Below are 23,305 nucleotides of genomic sequence, written 5' to 3' on the forward strand. Positions count from 1 at the left end.
CCACAGGTTCTCAATGGGGTTCAGATCAGGTGAACAAGGTGGCCATGTCATTAGTTTTCTCTTTATACCCTTTCTTGCCAGCCACGCTGTGGAGTACTTGGACGCGTGTGATGGAGCATTGTCCTGCATGAAAATCATGTTTTTCTTGAAGGATGCAGACTTCTTCCTGTACCACTGCTTGAAGAAGGTGTCTTCCAGAAACTGGCAGTAGGACTGGGAGTTGAGCTTGACTCCATCCTCAACCCGAAAAGGCCCCACAAGCTCATCTTTGATGATACCAGCCCAAACCAGTACTCCACCTCCACCTTGCTGGCGTCTGAGTCGGACTGGAGCTCTCTGCCCTTTATCAATCCAGCCACGGGCCCATCCATCTGGCCCATCAAGACTCACTCTCATGTCATCAGTCCATAAAATCTTAGAAAAACCAGTCTTGAGATATTTCTTGGCCCAGTCTTGACGTTTCAGCTTGTGTGTCTTGTTCAGTGGTGGTCGTCTTTCAGCCTTTCTTACCTTGGCCATGTCTCTGAGTATTGCACACCTTGTGCTTTTGGGCACTCCAGTGATGTTGCAGCTCTGAAATATGGCCAAACTGGTGGCAAGTGGCATCTTGGTAGCTGCACGCTTGACTTTTCTCAGTTCATGGGCAGTTATTTTGTGCCTTGGTTTTTCCACACGCTTCTTGCGACCCTGTTGACTATTTTGAATGAAACGCTTGATTGTTCGATGATCACGCTTCAGAAGCTTTGCAATTTTGAGACTGCTGCATCCCTCTGCAAGATATCTCACTATTTTTGACTTTTCTGAGCCTGTCAAGTCCTTCTTTTGACCCATTTTGCCAAAGGAAAGGACGTTGCCTAATAATTATGCACACCTGATATAGGGTGTTGATGTCATTAGACCACACCCCTTCTCATTACAGAGTTGCACATCACCTAATATGCTTAATTGGTAGTAGGCTTTCGAGCCTATACAGCTTGGAGTAAGACAACATGCATGAAGAGGATGATGTGGACAAAATACTCATTTGCCTAATAATTCTGCACTCCCTGTATGTACTGGTATGACTGGGTAATGTGTTAAGACGTTTTAAGGAAATGAAAATGATCATCCTACAGTGGCTAAGTTAAAAGATAGCTTGAAAACCAAAGTGAAAAAAAAAGATGTACCAGGCTTTTTTTATGCCAAAGTTTCAGCAGCAATCAAAAATGGTTTACAGTTTGTTTGTCGTCTAGATGTTTATTTGCATGTCTGACACTCCTGGATGGTCTGAGGTGCAACCTGTTGGGGTCAGACAGACGGAAACACAAAGTTGATGCTACACTGATCACTGATTAAAATGTGTTCTTTAATTTTTTTTTGACCAGTGTTTATTCCCTAACACCACTGTATATGTCTGTATAAGTTTTGGAGGAGAGTGTCTTATTGCTTTGTATTCTGAACATGACAAGATTCAATCATATCAGTGTGCACTTTTACTCGGGCTATACTCAATGTTTAGAGGTAAATGTGAATATCGGTACACTGCTCACAGTTCAAATAAAAACACGTTGATGTTATGCAGGTATAATGTGCAGTCTGCTCAAAACTGTTAAATATTTCACGATGCTAACACTTCTAACAAGAACTGAAGACAAAGTACACCTGAGGTTGATATACCCTAGTAGTTATCAAGAGGGAGACATGAATGTGTATGTCCTAATAATTCCATGAAATCGTTGTGGAGAACACAAAAATAGTTTAAAAAAAAAGAGTTAAAAAGAGCCAAAAATAAACAGAATTAAAATGTTGCACCACCCACTCGCACAGACACGTTTGTGGATTAGTGCAGGCAGGAGTACGGTAAGGGTCAGTTCCTTCCCCTGAGTCAGATAGACAGATAATAGAGCAAAGGAGAGGAGGAACATGGAAGAACAGATAAAAGGGATAAAACAGACAACAGAGAAAAGAACAGGTCAGGTATAATGGAATAATACACACTTAGCCAGAACAACAGGAGTCAATTTAGTTATCTATAGTCCCAGGGGCAGTGGGGGTTCAACAGTGTGAGTCAAGTCTCCTCTGGGTTACTCTATTTTGTTGAAGCACAATAGTGTAATTACAAAAATACAAAAGCAAAATAAATTCATGTTTTGATATTTTTTAACTATATGGAGTAACTGAAATATAGGTGACAAGGTAATTATAGAAGTGCAGGACATGATTTCAGCATCCACCACTTCCAGTTACTTTTAAATTGACTAAATGAGAATAATAAAGGACGCATTTAATGAAAAATATTTTCGTTTCAAACTGCTGTGGCCCTCTGTATCATTACAAGTCCTAATGTGAGGTTATGGGTTGGAAAAGCATTTAGAATATATAGATTCCTTAAGTCACCATCAACACACAAGTCAGGATTTTTATTAAACAACACAATTTATTTTTGATGATCTATCTTTTGTTTTACTAGAAACTCTTACCTATTCATCACCCTCCACCAATGCCACTGGAGTAGAGCACTGTCAGTATTACAGTAGTGACTAACAGCATTGTACGAGAGCATGACTTCTCGGGTGGCAGGGGTTTATTTTGAAAAGTGAAAAAAAATTACCGTCTTCCGTTCTTCTTCCGCAATTCGCCGGCCGGCCTGACGTCATCTCCTACCACTTCACAGCCAATGTACAAGGCGTCGGTTTTTATTTTTAAATATCAGACTACAGAGTGAGAGTTATTAGTTTATTGTAGTTATCAGTATAATATCTTTAACGAATATTTTTTTAAACGTTAGCGAAACGCTCCGTGTTCATTCTCTTTGCTGTAAGCTGCAGCAAAAGTTTCATCACTTGGGGGAGGAGCCGTGTCCGTCTGTGTTCAGAGCACTGCTGTGATAAATGAAGGAATCAAAGCTTAAAGAAGAAGAAGGTGAACAAGAATTAACAGAAGACAGGGGCTGGTTCGCACGCAGGACAACATATACCGGGACTTCAGGAGGTTAAGTAAGAAGAAACATCTTAATATGAATGGAGAAGGAGGTTTATTTATATTTTGACTGTGCACGTGGATGCAAGGAATCAGGTTTCATGTTGCTATGCAAGAAGACGTCTTAGGTGGATGGAAAAAGTTGATGTATTTGTCCTACTGGTGTTTCTGTCTCTATTAAAGACCATAAAAATGACCATGCTGCTGCTGAGGCTCACCCTGTGTTCAAAGATCCCCCCGGATTCACCAAGACACTTAAGCCAGCTGCTCTCCAGAAAACTGACACAAGGCAAGTAATCCAGTGCTTTATGTGCCTTAACCAAATTTCCCCTTGTGGGACAGTTAAAGGAATAGATTATTCTATGTGTTAAGATAATATTGTGGCAGTCTGGGCTGTATCAAAAAAGTTATTTCTGGTATTTGCCCCCCAGAAAAACCAAAACAAATTTAAACTTGTGTCTTGATGGCCTGTAATCTGTCAAACATATGTGAAACATATTTATCTCTAATGAATGATGAAAAGCATTTTGAGCCAGAAAGAACATTTTTGTCTCAATATAGAAGCCTCAACTGGTTTTTGGCAAAGTCACTTTTATATATCCTTTATTTTTGGGGGGTAAAATGTGTAAATTGACATATAAAATGTATTTTTTCAATGGAAATCCGTCCATGAAAACAGGGCAAATGACATCAGATATACCATCACAGTGCTATAAAGATATTTTAAGTGACCAAAAAGGACTGGATTGATTATGATGTAGGTACAATAACACAGAGTCATGAAAAAAAACTTGTATAACAAATAGTTTTCCTCATTTTATTTATAACCCCTCTGTAAAACCTGTTGACTGTCTATTTACCAATATAAGCAAAGCTGTTACACATAGAAAACACACAGAAACATTAAAAATCTCTTTTTGGCAGTCGAACACCAGCAAGTAAATGTAATATGTCAATTGCTTTATTAATCCCAGGACAGAAACTTTTTGATATGTGGTAAATCACTTCAAAATAATAATTCTTCATGCAAATCTTTTTTCCCAGAGGACTGTCTAAGAATTGGTTATGAAAACAGACATTTTAAAGACAATAACTATATATTGTGACTGTTGTTTCGGTTAATCATCACACATATAGACCAGCGATTGATCCAGAATTAAACAAATAATCACAAATGAAATGATAATTAAAGTGATCTTAGCAAGCTAAAAAGTTTTTATAGTGTATTGGTCACATGCTCAAACATTAAAGGATTTGCTTTTGTAGGTCAGGGCAGTTTCTGACCTGCTCTACTCTGTAAAAGATGTCACCGGCTGCTCTCTTTCTCCTTTTTTCCCCTCCTTTTTCTTTCTTTTCTTTTTTTTTTTTGGTGCGCTCTCTCTGCCCACCTCTCTCACGTGCCTGATTGCTCCACAGAGATGTGTAATGTCAGCACAGGCTTTCTCTGAGTGTCCTGCTGATGTGGCAGTTTGAAGGCTGTGATTATCTGTTTCCCAGGTTGCAAATGGATGTGTGGAAGGGCCTCACACTGTTTGCTTCATTCATGTAATCAATGAAACGGAAACCCAGCAAAAAAAAAAAAAAAAAAATGGTTGTTTGAAGTGGTCAGTTAAAGGAAAAATATTTACCCAGATAGTGTTACATCAGCAAATGTGGAAAGGGAGACATTTTTAAACTACAATAAGTAAAGAGATGTACACTCACTTGCCACATATTTGTTACACCGTGCTTGTACTGAGTTGGACTCCTTACCTTCAGATCTGCCTTAATTCTTTGTGGCATAGATGGCATCATGCAATTGCTGCAGATTTGTCCGCTCCACATTCATGATGCTCTTCTGCATGCCTTGGTTGTGACAAATATTTATTTGTATTACTGTTGCCTTCCTTTCAGCTCAAAACTGTCTGGATATTCTGCTCTGATCTCTGACATTAACAGGGGATTTTTTTTTCCCCAGGGAACTCTCCACTCACCGGATATTTTCTCTTTTTCTGACCATTCTCTGTCAACTAGATCAGCAGTTTTTGAAATACTCAAACCAGCTCATCCATCGCCAACAACTATGCAACATTGAAAGCCACTTAAATCACCTAATATTCACTTTAAACTCCAGCAGGTCATCATGACCATGTCTACATGCCTAAATGCATTTAGTTGCTGCCATGTGACTGGCTGATTAGGTAACTGCATTTTGCTAGCTGTACCTCGCAAAGTGAATGCTGAGTGAATGTATTCAGGCATTATGAGATCATCTTAGTGTTTAGTTTAGTCTAGTGGGCAGCATCATGAACATTATGTTAGCAGCTGGCTCTTATTAAGCACAGTACTGAAAAGTTAAGTGTGATTAATAATCAGAAAAATATCTTCCAGGTGGCCAGGGCAGGGCTCATAGCAGCTCCTTCGCACACCGCAGTGAGCTGCGTCAGGCCAAGAGGATCGTAGTTAAGCTCGGCAGTGCCGTCGTTACACGTGGAGATGAGTGTGGCTTGGCTCTTGGGAGGCTGGCCTCGATTGTGGAGCAGGTGAAAAAACAAATAAAATGATGCACTCTATACATTTTACAGATTATTGTGTAGAAAATTCTTAACACGGGGGTAAAAATCAGGTAACACAAACTTTGACCTAACTGTTTTAAAATTCAGTGACGTGGAAACCAATCTGTGGGTTTTCATGATGTTTCCCATCTACTGATGATGTTTTAATGTCCCTTTTTCCTTTGATTCAACTCAAATCATTAGTGAGCCTGAAGAGGAAGAAAATAGCCCCAGCAGTGAAACTAAATGGGTCCGTTGTTGCGCAGGTGGCTATGTTGCAGAATCAAGGCAGGGAGATGATGATTGTCACTAGTGGAGCTGTGGCCTTCGGCAAGCAAAGACTGAGACATGAGATCCTGCTGTCCCAGAGTGTTCGGCAGGCGCTGCACTCTGGACACAGTCAACTCAATGACATGGTGAGAAAAGATGGGAACTTAGGGTATCTCAGAAAATAAAGATGCTGATGTTAGCTGAAAACTTTGCCACTTTGCTGACAAGGTAAGTCAAATCTTCACCAAATGCTTTAGATTTTCTTCAGTGTGAAAATACAATGAAATATCATCCCAATATAATCCCACAAAAATTTCTATTATTGTGAAGCTCATTGTTTACAGTTAATTAAAACTTTATGTTTATGCTATGGTGCTTTATCAGACAGTTCACTTGAACAAACATGTGCACTTCAGTGCAAATACTATCATATGTTGCAGTAGCTTACATTTATTCTTCTTTGTGTATAGAGTGTGTAGGTCACACTTTTCTGTCTAGCTTATAAATTGCACTTGGTCGGTGTGGTGTAATTTGTCTTTGTGTTTGTTTGTGTTTCAGTCTTTGCCGGTGCTGGAGGCCCGAGCCTGTGCTGCAGCTGGACAGAGCGGTCTGATGGCCCTGTATGAAGCCATGTTCACCCAGTACAGCACTTGTACAGCACAGGTGCTTTGCAAAATTCTTGCTTAATTAATTACTACTGTTTAAATTTCCCCCTCACTACATTTTCTGATTTTTGTGCCGTCAGGTCCTGGTGACAAATCTGGATTTCCACGATGACCAAAAGAGGCAGAACTTGAACAGCACACTGCGGGAGCTGCTGCACATGAACATCGTGCCAATCATCAACACCAATGATGCTGTGGTGCCCCCTCCGGAGCCCAACAGCGACCTGCAGGGGGTAAATGTGGGTACAGACAGCATGGGGGCACCGCTGGTTGTAGTGATGGTGGCAGCAGGGGTGGCAGACGGTGTTTATGATTTATTTTTATTTTTTTAACATCCACTATTCATTAACTACAACATTTTCTATCTTACACGCACACACGCACGCACGCACGCTGAAACACCTCTGCCACCCCCACCTTACCTTGTCAGCTCTGCAATCAACCATAAAGGCATGTGTATGCAGGGAGGGGATAGACAGCAGTGCATGTGATCACCGGGCATCCTGTGAGGATAACTTACCTCTTTTTATCAGATTATTTAGCTTCACTTTCTACTGCGTTGTATTTGTATTATTAATATTACTAATTATTGACTTAGGCAGCTAGAAGACTACTACTTATAAGTCAGTGGTATAACTTTAGGTTTTTTTTAATTAACAGAAAACAGTTGTTTTCGGAAAGAAAAAACTTTCTAGCAAAATCGATATTTTAATAAAAATAACTACCTATTTTATGTAATTTATCTGCTAAAATTTATGCCGTGGTGAGAAATCTACACTGTATGTATGTCACAACTACAAATCTTACATTGTAACCTGGCGTGCACCTCCCTAGTAATCACAATGTTTGGCCTGTTCAGTGCTTTTTTTCGTTACATTTCCGCTGCAGTTTTTGAATTTATCAGTGAGAAAATAACAATCATTACCTCAGTGTAAGGAATAATAATCTTAGCATCAATGTAAGGACACTAATTTTCTGGTGGGAGATTTCCAAAATCTCTACAAAGATTCATCTCCAATGTCTAAATCAGCTATTAGAGTGGCCACACCCTACTTTTGTATCGTTTAACTTTAGGTTGTCCTGAAAGGAGTCAGTGTTAACTTCACAGCTCTGTCCAAATACAGTCACATCTGATGGGGAAAAAAACAACAAAAAAGGCCAAACCTCAAGCATCAAAACAGCTCTTCACAAGCTTATCTCTGAGTTGATCAGCTCTGTTTAACATTTTCCAGATGTTGCTGCCAACAGTGTTGCAGAGTCATATGTATTAACATATTTGTATTTCAGTTTATCTGCTTTGTTCTGTCTTTAAAAAATAAGCTCATGGGTTACTCTCTGCTGCCGCTTTTCTGCCTTCAGGAGCTTACATGAGCAATTTTCTGTTTCTGCAGGTGATCAGCATTAAGGACAACGACAGCCTGGCAGCACGGCTAGCTGTAGAGATGAAGGCTGACCTGCTCATCGCACTCTCTGATGTGGAGGGTATGTGTGTCACTGCAACAACACTCTGGGTCAGCTGTTAGGTAACAACACCATCTGTCTGCTCACTTTGCTGACGGGGGGAAAAACATCCCTCTCAGGGTCAATGGAGAGCCATATGAGAAAGACAAACACACACCTTCTGCCTTCGTGTTTGAAACTAATGCTGATGGAGCTGACACATGGCGTCCATGCACACACAGGATCATGGCTGTAGTCATTCAGCGTCATCTGGATGGCTTTTAGAATATTAAATAAAACAAAACTTCAGCAGAGAAGAGTGATAGTAGTAAATAGTAAATTATCATATGATTATGCACAATAAAAGGGTACTATCCAGGATTTTCCTTTTAAAAGAGGTTGACTTATGCAAAAATAGTACCTTTCAATCATCACATAGGGCTTTCTTATCAACAGAGATCTTGCTGTTTCTTTCTATATCTGTATTATTACGTGTTTGGGATGTTTCTAAAGATATAACCTTTGCTTTGTTGTTGCTAACTAAACTATATTCACCAGCTTTGTTTATGGCTTTAGTAACATTAGCAATAAAATGGATGTGGGAACAATTTAGGCTGATGTGTAAATGCTGGTTATTTTCATCTCGAACAAATAAGTCATATGTGTAATGGTCATATTGTAGGACTATACAACAGCCCCCCTGGAACAGATGATGCCAAGCTCATTGACATCTTCTACCCTGGAGACCAGCAGTCCATCACCTATGGTACAAAGTCTAGAGTTGGGATCGGAGGCATGGAGGCCAAGGTTGGTGAAGTTGCCCATCAAGTCATTACAATAAGGAAAAGTTCAGGTTTTTCCTGTACATTTCTTCTTTTTTTTGCATCAGTTTTCTACAGAAAATTCTTTTACATAAACCTAAATGAGAAATACAAGCGACCAACAAAACTCAGGGCAGATATCACAGACTGGGGGAAAAATCCTTAAAGTATGAGCGGTGATATATAAAATAAGATGAACAACAAGAGGTCAGGTTGTGCTTGTTATTACATGTAACGTGTTGGGATGACCCAACTCTCAGATGGTGTCTTCAAATATGATAATGCTTGCATGTCATATTGGACGCGATAAAAGATTGTACGTTTGATTGGACTGATTATTAAAATTAAGTAAATCTTATACAAAATATATATATTTTTTTTAATCTCTGCTTGGCTGCAGGTCAAAGCTGCCCTTTGGGCCTTGCATGGTGGCACCTCAGTGGTTATTGCAAATGGCACCAACCCCAAAGTAACAGGCCATGTCATCACTGACATTGTGGAGGGCAAGAAAGTAGGAACCTTCTTCTCTGAATTTAAACCTGCCGGTGAGTTTACCTGAGCTGAATAATTTTTTTTTTTTTATTGCTGTAAAACCGCATCTGCAGGCTCTGATGTTTAATTCTGTCCTGACTCTCCTTCAGGCCCATCTGTGGAGGAACAGACAGAAATGGCGCGCCGTTCTGGAAGAGCCCTTGCATCTCTGCATCCAGACCAGGTGACACAGTGTTTTTAGATAAAGGACTTGGGCAATATCTTTTATAAACATTTAAAATGTAAACAGCTCTTTGGGTGCTTTATCACTTAAAGAGAAAAACTGAATTATTTTGTTTGCTTGTCAGAGGAGTGAGATCATCTGCCATCTAGCAGATCTGCTGACTGAAAGGAAGGAAGAGATTTTGGCTGCAAACAAGATGGATATGGACCTGGCTGTCAGTGCAGGTAACAGGACAACATCAAGTCTGTCTGGTTTTTGAAATATAAACTAGACTTGCAGAGACATTTTCTTTGTTTGATGTTTGATGTTGGTATTGTAGTGCTAGTGCTTTCACATTCTCTTAAAAAAATAAGGATAATAAATTCATGTGCCATGTATGTAACTGATTTCCAGACTTCAGCAGCTTTTGCATGTATGTTGCTACAATAACTTCAACATTGAACCTAAGGGATGACATTCTCATGTGTTGCCACCAGAGGGCGACTTTCCCTTTCTCTACATATGAGTTTTATACCTCACTACCTGCTATCAAAGTGTAACTCTGCTATGCCTTCTTTCTGTAGGCCATTTGCCTCCAGCCATGCTGAAGCGTCTCAGTCTGTCACCGGCCAAACTTAACAGCTTGGCAGTAGGTCTCCGCCAGATAGCCATGGCCGCCCAGGACAGTGTGGGTCGAGTGCTGCGCAGGACCAGAGTGGCTCATAATTTAGAGCTGGAGCAGATTACTGTACCCATCGGGTTGCTTCTGGTCATATTTGAGGCCCGACCCGACTGCCTGCCGCAGGTATTGCTGCAGAAGAACTTAAATCTTAACAAAAACATATAAAACACTTGAACATTTTGAAAAAAATTACATATGGGACAATATCAAGACAAGGCTGATATTTGACCTCTTAATGTCCTTGTATTTCATCACACACATGTATTAGACTGGGATAAAACTAAAATGTTAGAGGTTAATGGATATGTGGGGAAGTTACTATGAATAGGAGATTAACATGAATAAATAATAATACCTTGTATTTCTGCAGAACTTACCATAACACATCCTGTGGTTTATATGCTTAGCTAACTTTTTGGTTTCCATTTTTATAAATGTACTTTGTCACTTTCTCGGAACACCTGTAATAACTAGGTATCAACACTGGCAATAGCCAGTGGCAATGCCCTCCTGCTGAAAGGAGGAAAAGAGGCAGCCAACACCAACCATGTCCTCCACCAGCTCACCCAGGAAGCTCTTTCCATGCATGGAGTCAAGGAGGCTGTGCAGATGGTAAAACTGATTTCCTACATATTTATTAAAAAGCAGTGAGAACCTTGTGTCATCTTTATAGCACTTTACAGCACACTTTTCTATCTGATGTGATTCACAAACCCGTATTTCTTCCCAGGTGAGCACCCGTGAGGAAGTGGAGGATCTGTGCCGACTGGATAAGATGATAGACTTGATCGTCCCCCGAGGTTCATCCCAGCTGGTGCGGGACATTCAGCGAGCGGCCAAGGGCATTCCTGTGCTGGGTCACAGCGAGGGAATCTGTCACGTCTATGTGGACTCAGAAGCCAGCATTGACAAAGTCTTAAAAATCGGTCAGTTAGAACAGTTCCCCCCATATAAATGCCTGTCAGTCATAACATGCCAGCGACTGACTAATGCTTTCCTCTTCTAGTGAGAGACTCCAAGTGTGACTACCCAGCTGCATGTAACGCTATGGAAACTCTGCTGATTCACCGGGACATCCTCAGGACCCCTATGTTCGACCAAATTATCGACATGCTCCGCACTGAACGGGTAAAATGCCAAATACACGCATTGATAAATTAAGGAAACCTGCGGCTGACTTTCAATGTTACTCGTTTTTAGATACATCACTAGTCATCCAACAAAATGAAAAAGTTTTTTGTCATAATATATTAAAGTTAGAAATAATTTATTTCTGTCTGATGTGACTAGGTGAAGATTCACGCAGGCCCTCGGTTTGCCTCCTACCTGACATTCAGCCCCTCAGAGGCAAAGTCTATGCGGACAGAGTATGGTGAGCTGGAGTGCTGCATGGAGGTGGTGGACAGCATGCAGGAGGCCGTAGAGCACATACATAAGTATGGCAGCTCTCACACAGACGTTATAATCACGGAAAATGGTAGGTGATGCAATATCTCGCTGTTAGTACTTTGTTCTTGCCCAGTCTCTTTCTCTCTCCCCTCTTTTTAAATACATTCTACCAATTTGCTTTTTAATTCCTTTTCCTTATAGTTTCACAATTCCTGTCACATCTTACCTCACCATGACTGAGTAGCACCTGTCAGTTTGGTCATTCTTTTTTTGTTCCGTGTCTTAATATTCATCAAGTTTTCCTTCTCTCTCTGTTGGATTCAGTCCACCTTACGTCTCACTTTCTGCCATAGCGATTAATGAGCAGTGACAAGGTGTTGTCAGGATGAGTGCACATCCTCCCTTTGTGACTCTAGATTGTGGACGGAGCCCATTTAAAATGTAGAGCAGCTGATTAACAGTTTAAAAGACTTTTCATAACTTTGAAACATGCTCAGACACACTTCTGTCTTTGAAGTGAGCCGTCATGCTGTGTGTCCTCAACTCATCTTGAAAGAAGCTATCCTGTGCAGTTTCCAGTGTGTTCTCTCACTTTAAGGCTGTGGTCATTACCATGTGGACAAAACTGATGTCTCATATATTTTACAATTTTCTATTCACATGTGGACACTATTTAGTATCGTTTGAATGGTGGGAGCTTAGTTTTTCAGTAAGGCAAAGAAACTCAGGTTCACGTTCCTTTGAAAATATAAATATTAAAAATATTATGTGCTTTTATTCTGGCAGTCAGAATTAACTTTTAAAAAATAAAGCAAAGTGTTTACTGGTAAGATTTCCACCTTGAGGATGATCTCACGTGCAGTAGAGGATGTGTTGCTGCCATCTAGTGACTACAGAAGGAACCTCAGTGAATTCCAGACTAATCAGTTTGTATCAAAGTCTGATATTATCAGAGAGGAAGATTGATAAAAATGGTGAATACGCTGTCTTCATTAACCTGCTTGTAGATATATTTTTGGATGGATGTGCACGGTTCACGTGAATTTCAAAGATTATGTCAGGGGACATATCTTTGTTTTCAGGAAAGCCTTTAAATCAGAGATGGGGGAACTCCAGGCCTCAAGGGCTGGTGTCCTGCAGGTTTTAGATGTGTCCTTGATCCAACACAGCTGATTTAAATGGCTAAATTACCTCCTCAACATGTCTTGAAGTTCTCCAGCGGACTGGCAATGAAGTAATCATTTGATTCAGGTGTGCTGACACAAGGTGATATTTAAAACCTGCAGGACACCTTGAGCCCTGGAGTTCTCCACCCCTGCTTTAAATGATAGGTTTAGGTTTTATATAAGCTTTCAGTCTCATTCAGTCCATTAATGTGTCAGTTTAGCTCAGTTTCTATTCTCATTTCTTTAAATTAAGCCCCAAAAGTGTTTACAGACACAATAGCACTAATGAGATGTTTTGTTCTGTCAGAGGACACAGCAGAGAAGTTTCTTCAGCAGCTGGACAGCGCCTGTGTTTTCTGGAACGCTAGTTCACGTTTTGCAGATGGCTACCGCTTTGGACTGGGTATGTGGTGGTCTTGCGTTGACATCCTCTGTGTTGTTTTCTCTAAACCTGCCTGAATATTTTTACTCATATTTCACTGATATGTTCTCTTCATCTAGTCCTCATTATTTGCACTCTTTCTGTACTTTTCTCTAGGAGCAGAGGTAGGTATCAGCACGGCTCGTATACATGCCCGAGGCCCTGTAGGCCTGGAGGGCCTGCTCACAACCAAGTGGGTCCTGAGAGGTGATGGACACACAGTAGCCGACTTCTCGGAGCATGGTACCATGAAGTACCTGCATGAAAACCTGCCTGCTGGGCATCCTTTAGCTGGACAGAGAGACAGCAACTAGGCCAGAGAGTCTGACAGCATTCCTTTGGCCTTATGACGAACGTTGTTTGCATCACCATCCAGAAGCTCCCTCGGATTTTTCTCAAGATGATGGTTGACTGTTTTCACTATCTTCAACCTTTGAAGCACATAGCTGCTCAAAACAGCAATGGTTCATTTTATTACTGCATTTAAAAAATTGTTCCTATTTAAGGACTAAGAGTCTGAAAATATTCTACCTCAGCTTAGGTTGGGTAAGTCAATAAGCCCCAATATTAAACTATGCAAAAACCCCAAACGGTGTTTAAACCATGCAAAAAAAAATACTTCACACAGATTGAGATTCGTCATTATTTTCTCATTTGAATTTGTACTGGGCAAACTAATTTTAGTAATGGTATTTTTTTATTAAATTACTTTTTATTTTTTTAAAGATTTTGGTAGAAAACAATATTAAAACTGTTCATTTATTTACACATCTATTTAATAACTTTAAATTCCTTGCTTGATGTCATTTCTTTTTCCTTTATTTCCTGGTAATATCTCACTTTAATAATGGTTGTCTGACTATTCTCCCACTTTAACCTCCTAGGACCTGGCATCCACATATGTGGACATCACATTTTGGGTTATTTAGACCAAAATACTCAATTTTGCTCTACATGGGCCTGATATCCACTTACGAGGACATTATACTGCCAATGTTATATCAAAAGTTTAAATGAATATCCTCATATGTGGCTCTTATTTTTCTTAAAAACAAAAATAAGGTAAAAAAAAAAAAATCTGGTAATTCTTTGTTTTTACATTCATCGGGCCCCAATATGCCCAAATATCAAAGAGAAATTAAAAATGCATGACGTGGAAGAGTTCGGGTCTTAGGAGGTTAAGCTGACAGGTCATATGGTCCCTGTCTCTCTATATGAAAAGTGTGGCTGTATGCTGATTACAGATAACTAGCATGCATCTGTCTGCAGTGACTCTGATTAGCTAACATGTGTCTGGTACCAAGAAGCCAGAGCCCCTGTTTAATTACTCTGACAGTAACTGTGCAAACTAAGAATCTTTCTAAGCACACATTAGTAATGGACTCTAAGTACCTTCACAGTTACACATTACTCTAATAACCTATGAAAAACACTTCATTGCTATAATTGATATATCAAAAAGAACCCCTAGCAGTGTGTTTTAAACAATCACAGAACATGATTTTTCAGTTTGATCAAAAATATTTATAACAAAATGCACTTGTTTATCATTAGAAGTTATCCCAACTTTATTATATGTGTGGTCATGGATACACATTGCTAATGGCTTCTCTTTAGCCACTACAGTATTACTATGGTAAAATGATCATTTAATTTAAATTTACATTTAATATTGTAACCTCTCAGTGACTAAGGGCTCAGTGGATTACATCGGTTCATTACCCACGAGGTTCACACTGACTGTACTGTAAGTGCTTTCTTTGTTCAAACAGTATTTGTACCCCCCGCTTTAATTCTGGGATGAACTTTCTGTATGTTTCTGATATATTGTCTTTTGAAAATACCCGTGACATTATCAGACATGCAGCTTGTAAATGTATTCGTAAAATCTTACCTAATAGGATTAAAAATATGCAATTCTAGGACATCAGAAAATGAGATTTTGCTCTGCAATAATGACACTTAAATACACTCCAATTTACATGCATCCATATATTCCCATATTTTTTTTATTTATTTGATTATTGTTGCATGTTGTGTTCATTTTTCCATGCTTTGTTGCTTTCCTGCTTGTTCCTTTTGGCGCCCAAAGCTTCTGTCAGAGCAGGAATCGTAATTGACAAGCTGCCTCCTTCAAGCTGGAGGGGAGAATGCGACTGCCTTTAAATTAAGCTTTGTAAAATTCCAGCCTCTGAGCTGCTATCAGATGTCTTGCAATGCACACTTAAGGATTAGTTCGGGTTATTTAATAGCAGTATTGTGGAATAAAAAGTTGAAAAAGAATATTTGGATATTTTTCTTTCTTTTGTCTTTTTTCTTTTTTTTTGGCAGATGAAATGTTGAGCATTTTCACATGTATGTTCATCTCTGTCCTGGCACTAGTCTTTCTACTTTCACAAAGAACACAAATTAATGGGGAAAAAAGTCATACTGATCTGAAAAACAGATGTCTAAAAAGGCCCTTTTTAAAGTTGCCCATAGGGGAATTCGCATTGCTGGAAGTGGGGCAAGTAACATGGAAGACAATACTATAGAGGTTTAATTATCCAGCCATCAGAAATGAAAAGGGAGAAAAGGAGAACTGAGACTAATAATGGAATCACAGTCTTATGTTCTGGGTTTCTCCGTTTCTTCTTTTTTCCTTTTTTCTTTTCTATCATCTAAAGAATTCATTCTCCAAAACGCACTACTTACCCTTCAATCAGCTTCCCATCATCAAGTCCAAAGGGTTCAGAGATGAAGAGGGAGACAAAACTCGGATCTCACTCTTTTGTCCTTTTTATGTGTGGAGCGATTGAAAATATCATCTAAATGACTGGAGGTAGAGAAGGAACAATCTAGGGACATTCAGTATTGCTTCTTTGATACATAATGTTTGATAGAATTGTATTTTACCATCTCTTAAGTGTAAAGAGTTGTTTGTTACAGTAGCTATTGAAGTGCAGGTGTGTGCATCTAGTTCACGTAGTAACAGGAGTTTTCTACGTAACGGAACACTGAGGAGTGTTTTTGTTATGAACCAGGGAGGTTACTAATTGAAACTGCTATTTTAAATATAATTTCCATTTTGCATTGACATAAACCTTTGCAGGACCAGTTTACCCTTCCTGGGACAGGGTTAACATGGGAGAGACGTCTGGTTGCTGGGCCTTAGCCTGAAGCAGCTATATGGGTCTGCCCTCCTGTGGGCCCACTACCTACAGGAGCTGTAGGGGTTCAGTACTATATGGATTGTGACGCATGCAATGTTACTTCACTGGTGCAGTACGTGAGGTCGAGGGATATTAATTCAATATTAATCCAATATTGGCTCAACGCACAATTTAGGCCCTGGAATCAGTTTTGTGGAGAGGAGTTGGACTTGCTCCAAGCGTAATGCGACTGGCAGAGTATACTTGTATCCCCCCAATTTGGTGCCAGCACGTTAAGATTTTTTCCAGTGGACAAGATGGTTGCTTCCCTGTACCTTCAGGTCAGAGGACTGGTCCTGATTGTTTTTCTTGTGTACCTGCCAAATGACAGTTCAGAGTACCCAGCTTTGGTGGGGTGTCAGAGTGTTTAATGTGGGGATTTTGTTGTCTTGCTGATTGACTTCAGGGTATGATTGGGAGTTACTGCCTTCCATTACTGATCAAGCATAAGATGTCAATTAGTGCACATTGCAGCAAGACACGCTAAGGTGCAAGTCAGTAATAGAGTTTTGTGATCATGTCATCAGGAGCTGCAACTGCAAGATCACTGGTGCCAATTGTAGCAGTAATCCCGGTCAAAGGAGCTGTCAGGCTGTAGAAAGAGTGTGATTGGGTTGGTCAGCCTGACTATGTGTAGGTTACATCGTAGATTCTGCAAAGATTCACCCCAGGAGTTTAAATCAGGCAGTAGGGTGTCCAGAGGGTTTGCAGTTATAACATACCTACGGTTTAGATTTCCCACTGAAGCATAAATCTCTAGTTTGACTGCTGCCCCTACGACCCAAACCCAAATAAGTGGCAAAGAATGCATGGATGGATAAAACTTTGCCCTTGTATTTTACAGATACCTGGTTGAAATGTTTCCACGGTATGGTTTGTTTTTGAATTCAAGCTTTGACTTGGTTGAAGCTTTCAAAGGAAGAAATATTGGGATGACCAACAATGAAAATACTGTGATATCGCTGAACTGGAAAAGTGGAAGAAAAAGGATGGATGAAAATATAGAAAAATAGAGAAAGTATTGTAACTTTTGTCCTTATCTACCAAGTAGATTTTTCAGTTATGTTAAAAGTGGACAGTGAAATAAAATTTACTATACGGAATATTATGCAAGATCATTTGCAGTATTTATTTTTTGTTTGTTTGTTTGCATGATTGTTTTGGGTTTGTTTGTTTTGGGGAGGGGGGGGGGGTTAGCATGCACCCTTTTTTTTAACTGCAACATTATATGCAGAGCTATTTCTGTAGTTCTGTGTATGCCTGAAATGCTTTCCTTACTGAATTTTGTAAATATCTGATGTCGATGTTCCTTTTGACCTCGGATTAACTTCCAGTTATGTGTCAGGCTAGGCAGCCTGTAAGATTTCCTCTCATCTCTTATCTGGCTTTGCCCTGAGACCCCGGGTGATCAGATCCCATGTTGCACTCTGTTGATGTTGTGTTGTCTGCTGGGCATTGTTGTCCACAGATATAAAAAAATATGATAAGGGCAAATCACTGGACTTGAACAGCAAAGCTGACAGTCCTTTAATTGGACATTACTCAAGGCCAAAACTCATATTTCTTGTTGTGCTTGATCTTAAGAGATTGTCAAATGCACTCTCTGCTGGGGTTCAATTTTTTTTGAATCAATAATTAATGGTCAGTGTTATTTATTCATGTGTATCTTTGCCAATTACGTAGTGTCTAATTAACAATTTCAATAATTGATATTTATTTCTGAAAGGGTTCAGTATCTTGGGCTGATGAAAAATGCATGAGCAGGGATATGGACTGGGTTTTGTTTTTTGTTCTGAGAGAGCTTGATGCTCGGGGCTAATACCAGGCCACTTTGACTCCAACTCTTTGAGTTGGCACTGGCCTTGTGATGTGGATCTAATATGGGCATCTTTCATGGACCCAAAGCGCTTACTCTGTACCATGTGATCTCATAAAGACTCCAACATGCCCATCCTCAGATACCCTTTTTTATGGTCTTTAATAGTGAACTTCAAAGAATAAGCTTCTGTTTCCTTGATAATTTTTCTTTGTGTATGTGGATCTGTAATATCACAAAAAACTGTAGAAACTCTTGGTATTGTTAGGACCTCAGTGATTCCACTACAGTGTCTAACTCTGTGGCCTGATGAAACTAAAGTTCAATCACCATATTAAAGAGAAAAATACCCCTCAGATTTATGACAAGCTATATCCCCCTGATCTTTTGACAGTGACAGCTGTAGCAGTCAATAGAAAATTAACAAAGGCTTCCTTTAGTTGACTTTCATCAAGTTTTCATTTATTGTGATTCCAGGAGGACAGGAGGTTAGGGACCGGCGAGGCAAAACATTCTGCTATGGAACGACCAAAGCATTGCTTGAGCACTAAGTTGGGTAGTAATTTTACCCAACAATGCAAAGCAATAAAACGGGAACCCCAACATCCGACGCATCCAAACCCGCATCATTAAAATGTATGATTTCAGGTTTGAACATCACAGTGTTGAGACCACACTGAAACAGTACAGCCATTAAGGGAACAAGAGGGTGGTATTCTTAATGATGGGATTAAATAAGGGTTAAAAATAAAAGTAATGGGAATCAGTTGAGCTCAGTGACACGTCTCAGAGAGCCAATGGTGGGACTGGCGCTTCCCCACTCGCTGTGCCTCCTGTATTCTCCAGGACGCAAGAAGTACTGGCGTCCCCTATAGTTGGGGTGTTCGTGCAGCATCCAGTAGCCCTCCATGACATTGACGGAGGAGATATCACGGGTGTGGAAACGCTCGTTCAGGTCTGGGCAGTCTTCCATTAGCTCCATGTTTTGACCGCCAAAGTCAGATCGCTCGAAGATCTTCATCCTGTAGTTCCCATTATACTAGGGAAGAAATAAGAGAATAAGATAATACCACAAATTAAGGTAAAAATGTCTTTTTTGTTGCAGTCAGCCAGGATAAATTATCCTGACTAGTTACCCAGTCTACACTTCGAGATGTGTTAAAATAATCCTGGCTACTGGCATTGATGCTTCAAGTAACAGCAGTAGACATAAGAACCAAATGATCCTGAAGAGAAAATGAGTTTCAACTCACAGGAGGCACCATACGACAGGAGCGGATACAGTCATTGAAGCCTGCCCAGCGCTGGTAGTCGGGGTACTCTCCCTTGTGCAGCATGTACTGGTAGCCGCCATAATTTGGCTTTTCGTAGGCCACCCAGCAACCGCTCTCAACCCTTATCGAGTTACAGCGGCTGAAGTAGTTTTGCATCTCGGGGCAGTCAGCACTGCACTCATAGTGACGACCCTGGAAGTTCCTGTCTTCATAGAAGATAATCTGCACAGAACAGATGGCTCAGCATTAGTGTATCACCACAGAGATGTAACCGTGTAGTTACCTGTCAGGTTTTCAGGCTCTTAAACACTAATAACATGAACGCTTAGTGTTCACTGTTCAGTATTCTGAGCCAGACTTTTAAAGTTAGTTTTATCTAACAAAAGTTTCTGAGTAGAAAATTTGTAAGTGGAGAAATTTGAAAAAAAGATAAGCTTAAGGGAGTACAAAAAAGTCCCAAAAGATGTGCTAGAAGCAAAGCCGAATAAAATAAAGTATAGCATTTGGTACATTTTAATGAATGAACTGTGTAATACTTTTCACAAGTTCTTTGTCTGTTTTCACAGGAAATAGGACTATAAGATCAATTAAATATTTGAGGCTTCTACTATCCTTGAGAGAAGAATTACATTTCCCTGCACTTTTAGCATTTCTTACATTAATTTATAGGTTATGTAAATATGGTAAATAGTCCTAAAGAACTAATGGTATGTTTAACCCAGAGAGCGATACGTTGTTACTCTTTAAAGGTCTTTTACGTTTCATATGACCAAAAGATGTATATATTTTTACTGCTCGTTATCAGAATATATTAGTTCAACTTAATTATTTATCTATAGTGCTTAACAAATATATTAGATAACGACTCAAAGTAAGCTTTTTGTCACAGCTACCCTAAATTGGCAGTGTTGGTAATGATAAAATGATATTTTTAATGCTAAAATATAGTTATTGTTATTCTCCATTAATTTTTAAATCTACAGTCTTACTAAAAAGCCAAATTAAGTCTTATTTTTTTACCAAATTATAGGTATTTACTTGCATTCCTGAAAATAAACTTTTGTTTTAGTGGTTAAATGTTATGCTTGAAGTCCAGTGGGGAAAAGTGAATTCAGTTTGGTATTTCCTAATAAATAAAAATATGCTTTTTAAATATTTGTGTTTTCCTTTTTATATATATAACAGGTGATCTAACAAATTTGTAAAGCACTATATTTACTACACAAATCGGTATACCGCACATCAAATATCAGTGAAACATTACATTTGTTAAATTTCTTCCTTACCTTGCCCATTGTAACTGCGTTAAGTTCAGACCAGACCAGATGCGGGGCTCTCCCAGACCTCTTTATAGACCCTGCTTAGATCAGGGCTTTGCAATAGTGAAACAAAGCTTTGTCGTGTCAGCACAGTGCGCTCTATAGACTTCACAACACTATGGCACTGTTGAGCCACCGCAGCCGCTTTGTCTCTGTCAAAGCTCTGTCTGTCTATGGAAAATACTGTCCAACTGCATTTTCTCAAAGGCCTACAATAAGAGTTGCAAACATCTGCCTTTAATGGCATGAATGTTTGAAACCTGCATGCAGACTGTGAAGCTAGACAGAGCAGCAAACAGTCTGAGATCTGACTTGTATTTTAAACCCATTCAAGCAGCAGCCTTTGTTGGTTGAATATAATCAGGAAGCAAATATGCTGCCTTGCTAGAGTGTCACTGCAAGTTGCATTCATGTCTACGTTCAAAAAAGAAAGCTCACAAAGGACATCATTATTTTAAAGTTTTGTGTTTAATGTTCATTTGAGATGCACACGGGTGCAGTTTACATGAGAGTCCTCATTCTCCTGAATGAGCCCACCATGGGATTGTGGCAGCCCCAGTCGCCACAGGCCCTGTACTCTCCAGGGCGAAGGAAATACTGGCGTCCCCTGTAGTTGGGGTGCTCGTAGAAGATCCAGTAACCCTCCATGATGTTGCAGGAGAAAATGTCACGGTAGCGGAAGCGGTCATACACGTTGGGGCAGTCATCCATAAACTCCATTGAGTGTCCCATCATGTCTGGCCTGTTGTAGATCCTCATCCTGTAGGATCCCCTATACTGCATTGTGAAAGAAAACAGGGTAATCATGACTATTATGTTATTTTCAATAGGTGTAATCTCTAGAGAACTCTTCCCACAACGAGCTAACTTTTTAATTCAGTACTCGCACTACTCGGTTTCTTTAACTACAAACGAGATTGAGCAACAACTCTTTCGGAGCATGACAGAATTAGATTTTTTTTTCCTCCTCCCTGAACTGCCAGAAACACTCAATGTGACAAACAGAATTAGAGTGAAGGCACCAAGTCTTATGGGGGGTATGTCATATTCTTTTTAAAGGCTGACTCTGTCTCCTTTGTGGGCCTTGCAGCAGAGACTTTTATGCTATGACCTGTGTGAGTATCTGTAAATGACATCAAAAAGCCAGTGATTGACATCCATATCCAAAGCAGCTTTTGATGTACAAGGTGAGTGTAGCGGGGGGGTGGGAGGGTGGGAGGGTGCTACCAATTCTATCTGTCTGTTTGATTGACTTACAGGAGGGAACATCTGGCAGGAGCGGATGCAGTTGTTGAAGCCCATCCACCAGTGGTAGTCAGGGTACTCGCCAGGGCTGAGAATGTACTGGTATCCCATGTAGTGAGGTTTCTCGTAGAGCACGCAGTGGCCGCCGCTGACACGGAGGGAGTTGCAGTAGTTGAAGTGCCTAAAGGTGTCCATGCAGTCACTGCTGCACTCCCAGTGGCGGCCCTGGAAGTTGCGGCCCTCGTAGAAGACGATCTCGAGGAGAGAAGGGAGAGAGAGAATACAGTTTATGTTCGGCATAAAGAAATGCTATCTCGTAGACTCGTGAATAGGCTCTCTTTACCAACCCTCTACACTTCTTTACACATTTATTTGCACTGCTTAACAGGATGAAAAATAAGGTAACTAAAACCACTGTTTGAGCTGGGGGAGGGGGGGTTTCTGCTTGTCCCATCCAAACACATCAAAACAAAGACAAAAGAGTATTTCTGCTGCCCTGCCTTCTCCTTCACTGAATCTCCTTCCTATACATGACTGCATGTTTTCAATTAATGCTATTTTCTCCTTCACCACCTGTCCAAAGCTGTTGCCTTACTGCAGGTGAGCTCATACCTTTCCCATGGTTGTAGGACTGTGGATGTTTGCGCACCGTAGAGTTAGACACACTTAGAGGTCCTTTTATACTCTCCTGCTGACCATGAGGCCTCTGACACATTGGGGACTACTATCTTTACCTTTTCAGATGCCAGCTACTGTTCTCTTTTGTCTCATATCCTATGGGTAACTTATCTCCAAACTGCTAGAGTTTACCTATAGAATTGGCAACCCCCCCTCGCTCACAAAAATGACCACCACACAAGTGCTATTTTGTATTTGCGTGACCCCTGTTCCGCCATGACCTTGTGATGTAGCCTTTTCAAATATAACACAAAGGGTCTTTGGGTGTGAGGCCCCCCTGACAACAAAGCGTCTAAAGTGTACAGCAGCTCAGGTCATTTTTGCGGAGCACTCGCTGAAGTTGTACTCAATGAGGTCATGCTTTTCATTTTGTCTTGCTTGGATGTCACATTGTAACAGTCGCTTTTCATCCGGTCCCAGCTCAAGTTTAGATCGGGGCATTACAGACGAGGTTTAGGTTCTAATTTAACTGTTGCTCAGTTTCCATTAAAGGGAGTTGATGTTGATACTGAGTTGTGCTTTTGAGTTGATGTAATCTAAAGTGATTTGTTGTCTCTTTTTGCTTCCATAGCCTGCAGTTGTACTGTGATGTCAGACGGGACTGGTCTGTTTGCAGATGAACAGACAGGACTGCTCAGTGTGTGTCTGTTTTTGTATGTGTGTGTGTGTTTTTATGATATAAAAGAAGGGGTTCGGGGCATGTGTGCGTTTGAGTCTTTGTATAAAATGATAGATGTTTGGA

The 23,305-nt window shown here is 40.2% G+C and overlaps 3 protein-coding genes across 4 annotated transcripts; 1 reads left to right on the plus strand and 2 right to left on the minus strand.

Annotated features, from left to right (window-relative positions):
* The first annotated feature begins 1,757 nt into the window (after positions 1 to 1,757).
* aldh18a1 (aldehyde dehydrogenase 18 family, member A1) lies at positions 1,758 to 13,656 on the plus strand. Of its 2 annotated transcripts, none has more exons than XM_040039332.1 (18): positions 1,758 to 2,975; positions 3,142 to 3,247; positions 5,329 to 5,480; positions 5,759 to 5,908; positions 6,321 to 6,425; positions 6,508 to 6,666; positions 7,819 to 7,909; positions 8,550 to 8,674; positions 9,089 to 9,233; positions 9,330 to 9,403; positions 9,528 to 9,627; positions 9,967 to 10,187; positions 10,539 to 10,676; positions 10,795 to 10,990; positions 11,071 to 11,192; positions 11,355 to 11,541; positions 12,927 to 13,022; positions 13,158 to 13,656. In XM_040039332.1, exons 2-18 carry the CDS (start codon positions 3,151 to 3,153, stop codon positions 13,352 to 13,354), a joined length of 2,355 nt encoding a protein of 784 aa, XP_039895266.1. In that variant the 5' UTR covers positions 1,758 to 2,975; positions 3,142 to 3,150; the 3' UTR covers positions 13,355 to 13,656. The 2 variants fall into 2 exon arrangements, with proteins under 2 accessions (XP_039895266.1, XP_039895267.1); XM_040039333.1 differs by having other exon boundaries at positions 6,508 to 6,660.
* Positions 13,657 to 18,741: 5,085 nt separating this feature from the next.
* crygmx (crystallin, gamma MX) lies at positions 18,742 to 19,744 on the minus strand. The gene is made up of 2 exons (XM_040039318.1): positions 19,301 to 19,744; positions 18,742 to 19,086 (listed from the first exon to the last, which is right to left on the minus strand). The coding sequence occupies exons 1-2, from the start codon at positions 19,475 to 19,477 to the stop codon at positions 18,811 to 18,813; spliced, it is 453 nt and encodes a 150-aa protein (XP_039895252.1). The 5' UTR covers positions 19,478 to 19,744; the 3' UTR covers positions 18,742 to 18,810.
* Positions 19,745 to 21,112: 1,368 nt separating this feature from the next.
* Positions 21,113 to 22,783, minus strand: crygmxl2 (crystallin, gamma MX, like 2). The gene is made up of 2 exons (XM_040039362.1): positions 21,898 to 22,783; positions 21,113 to 21,417 (listed from the first exon to the last, which is right to left on the minus strand). Exons 1-2 carry the CDS (start codon positions 22,183 to 22,185, stop codon positions 21,142 to 21,144), a joined length of 564 nt encoding a protein of 187 aa, XP_039895296.1. The 5' UTR covers positions 22,186 to 22,783; the 3' UTR covers positions 21,113 to 21,141.
* Between the last annotated feature and the right edge of the window lie 522 nt (positions 22,784 to 23,305).

Source organism: Simochromis diagramma, unplaced genomic scaffold, assembly GCF_900408965.1.
Source record: "Simochromis diagramma unplaced genomic scaffold, fSimDia1.1 OVJJ01000402.1, whole genome shotgun sequence".
NCBI lineage: Eukaryota > Metazoa > Chordata > Actinopteri > Cichliformes > Cichlidae > Simochromis > Simochromis diagramma.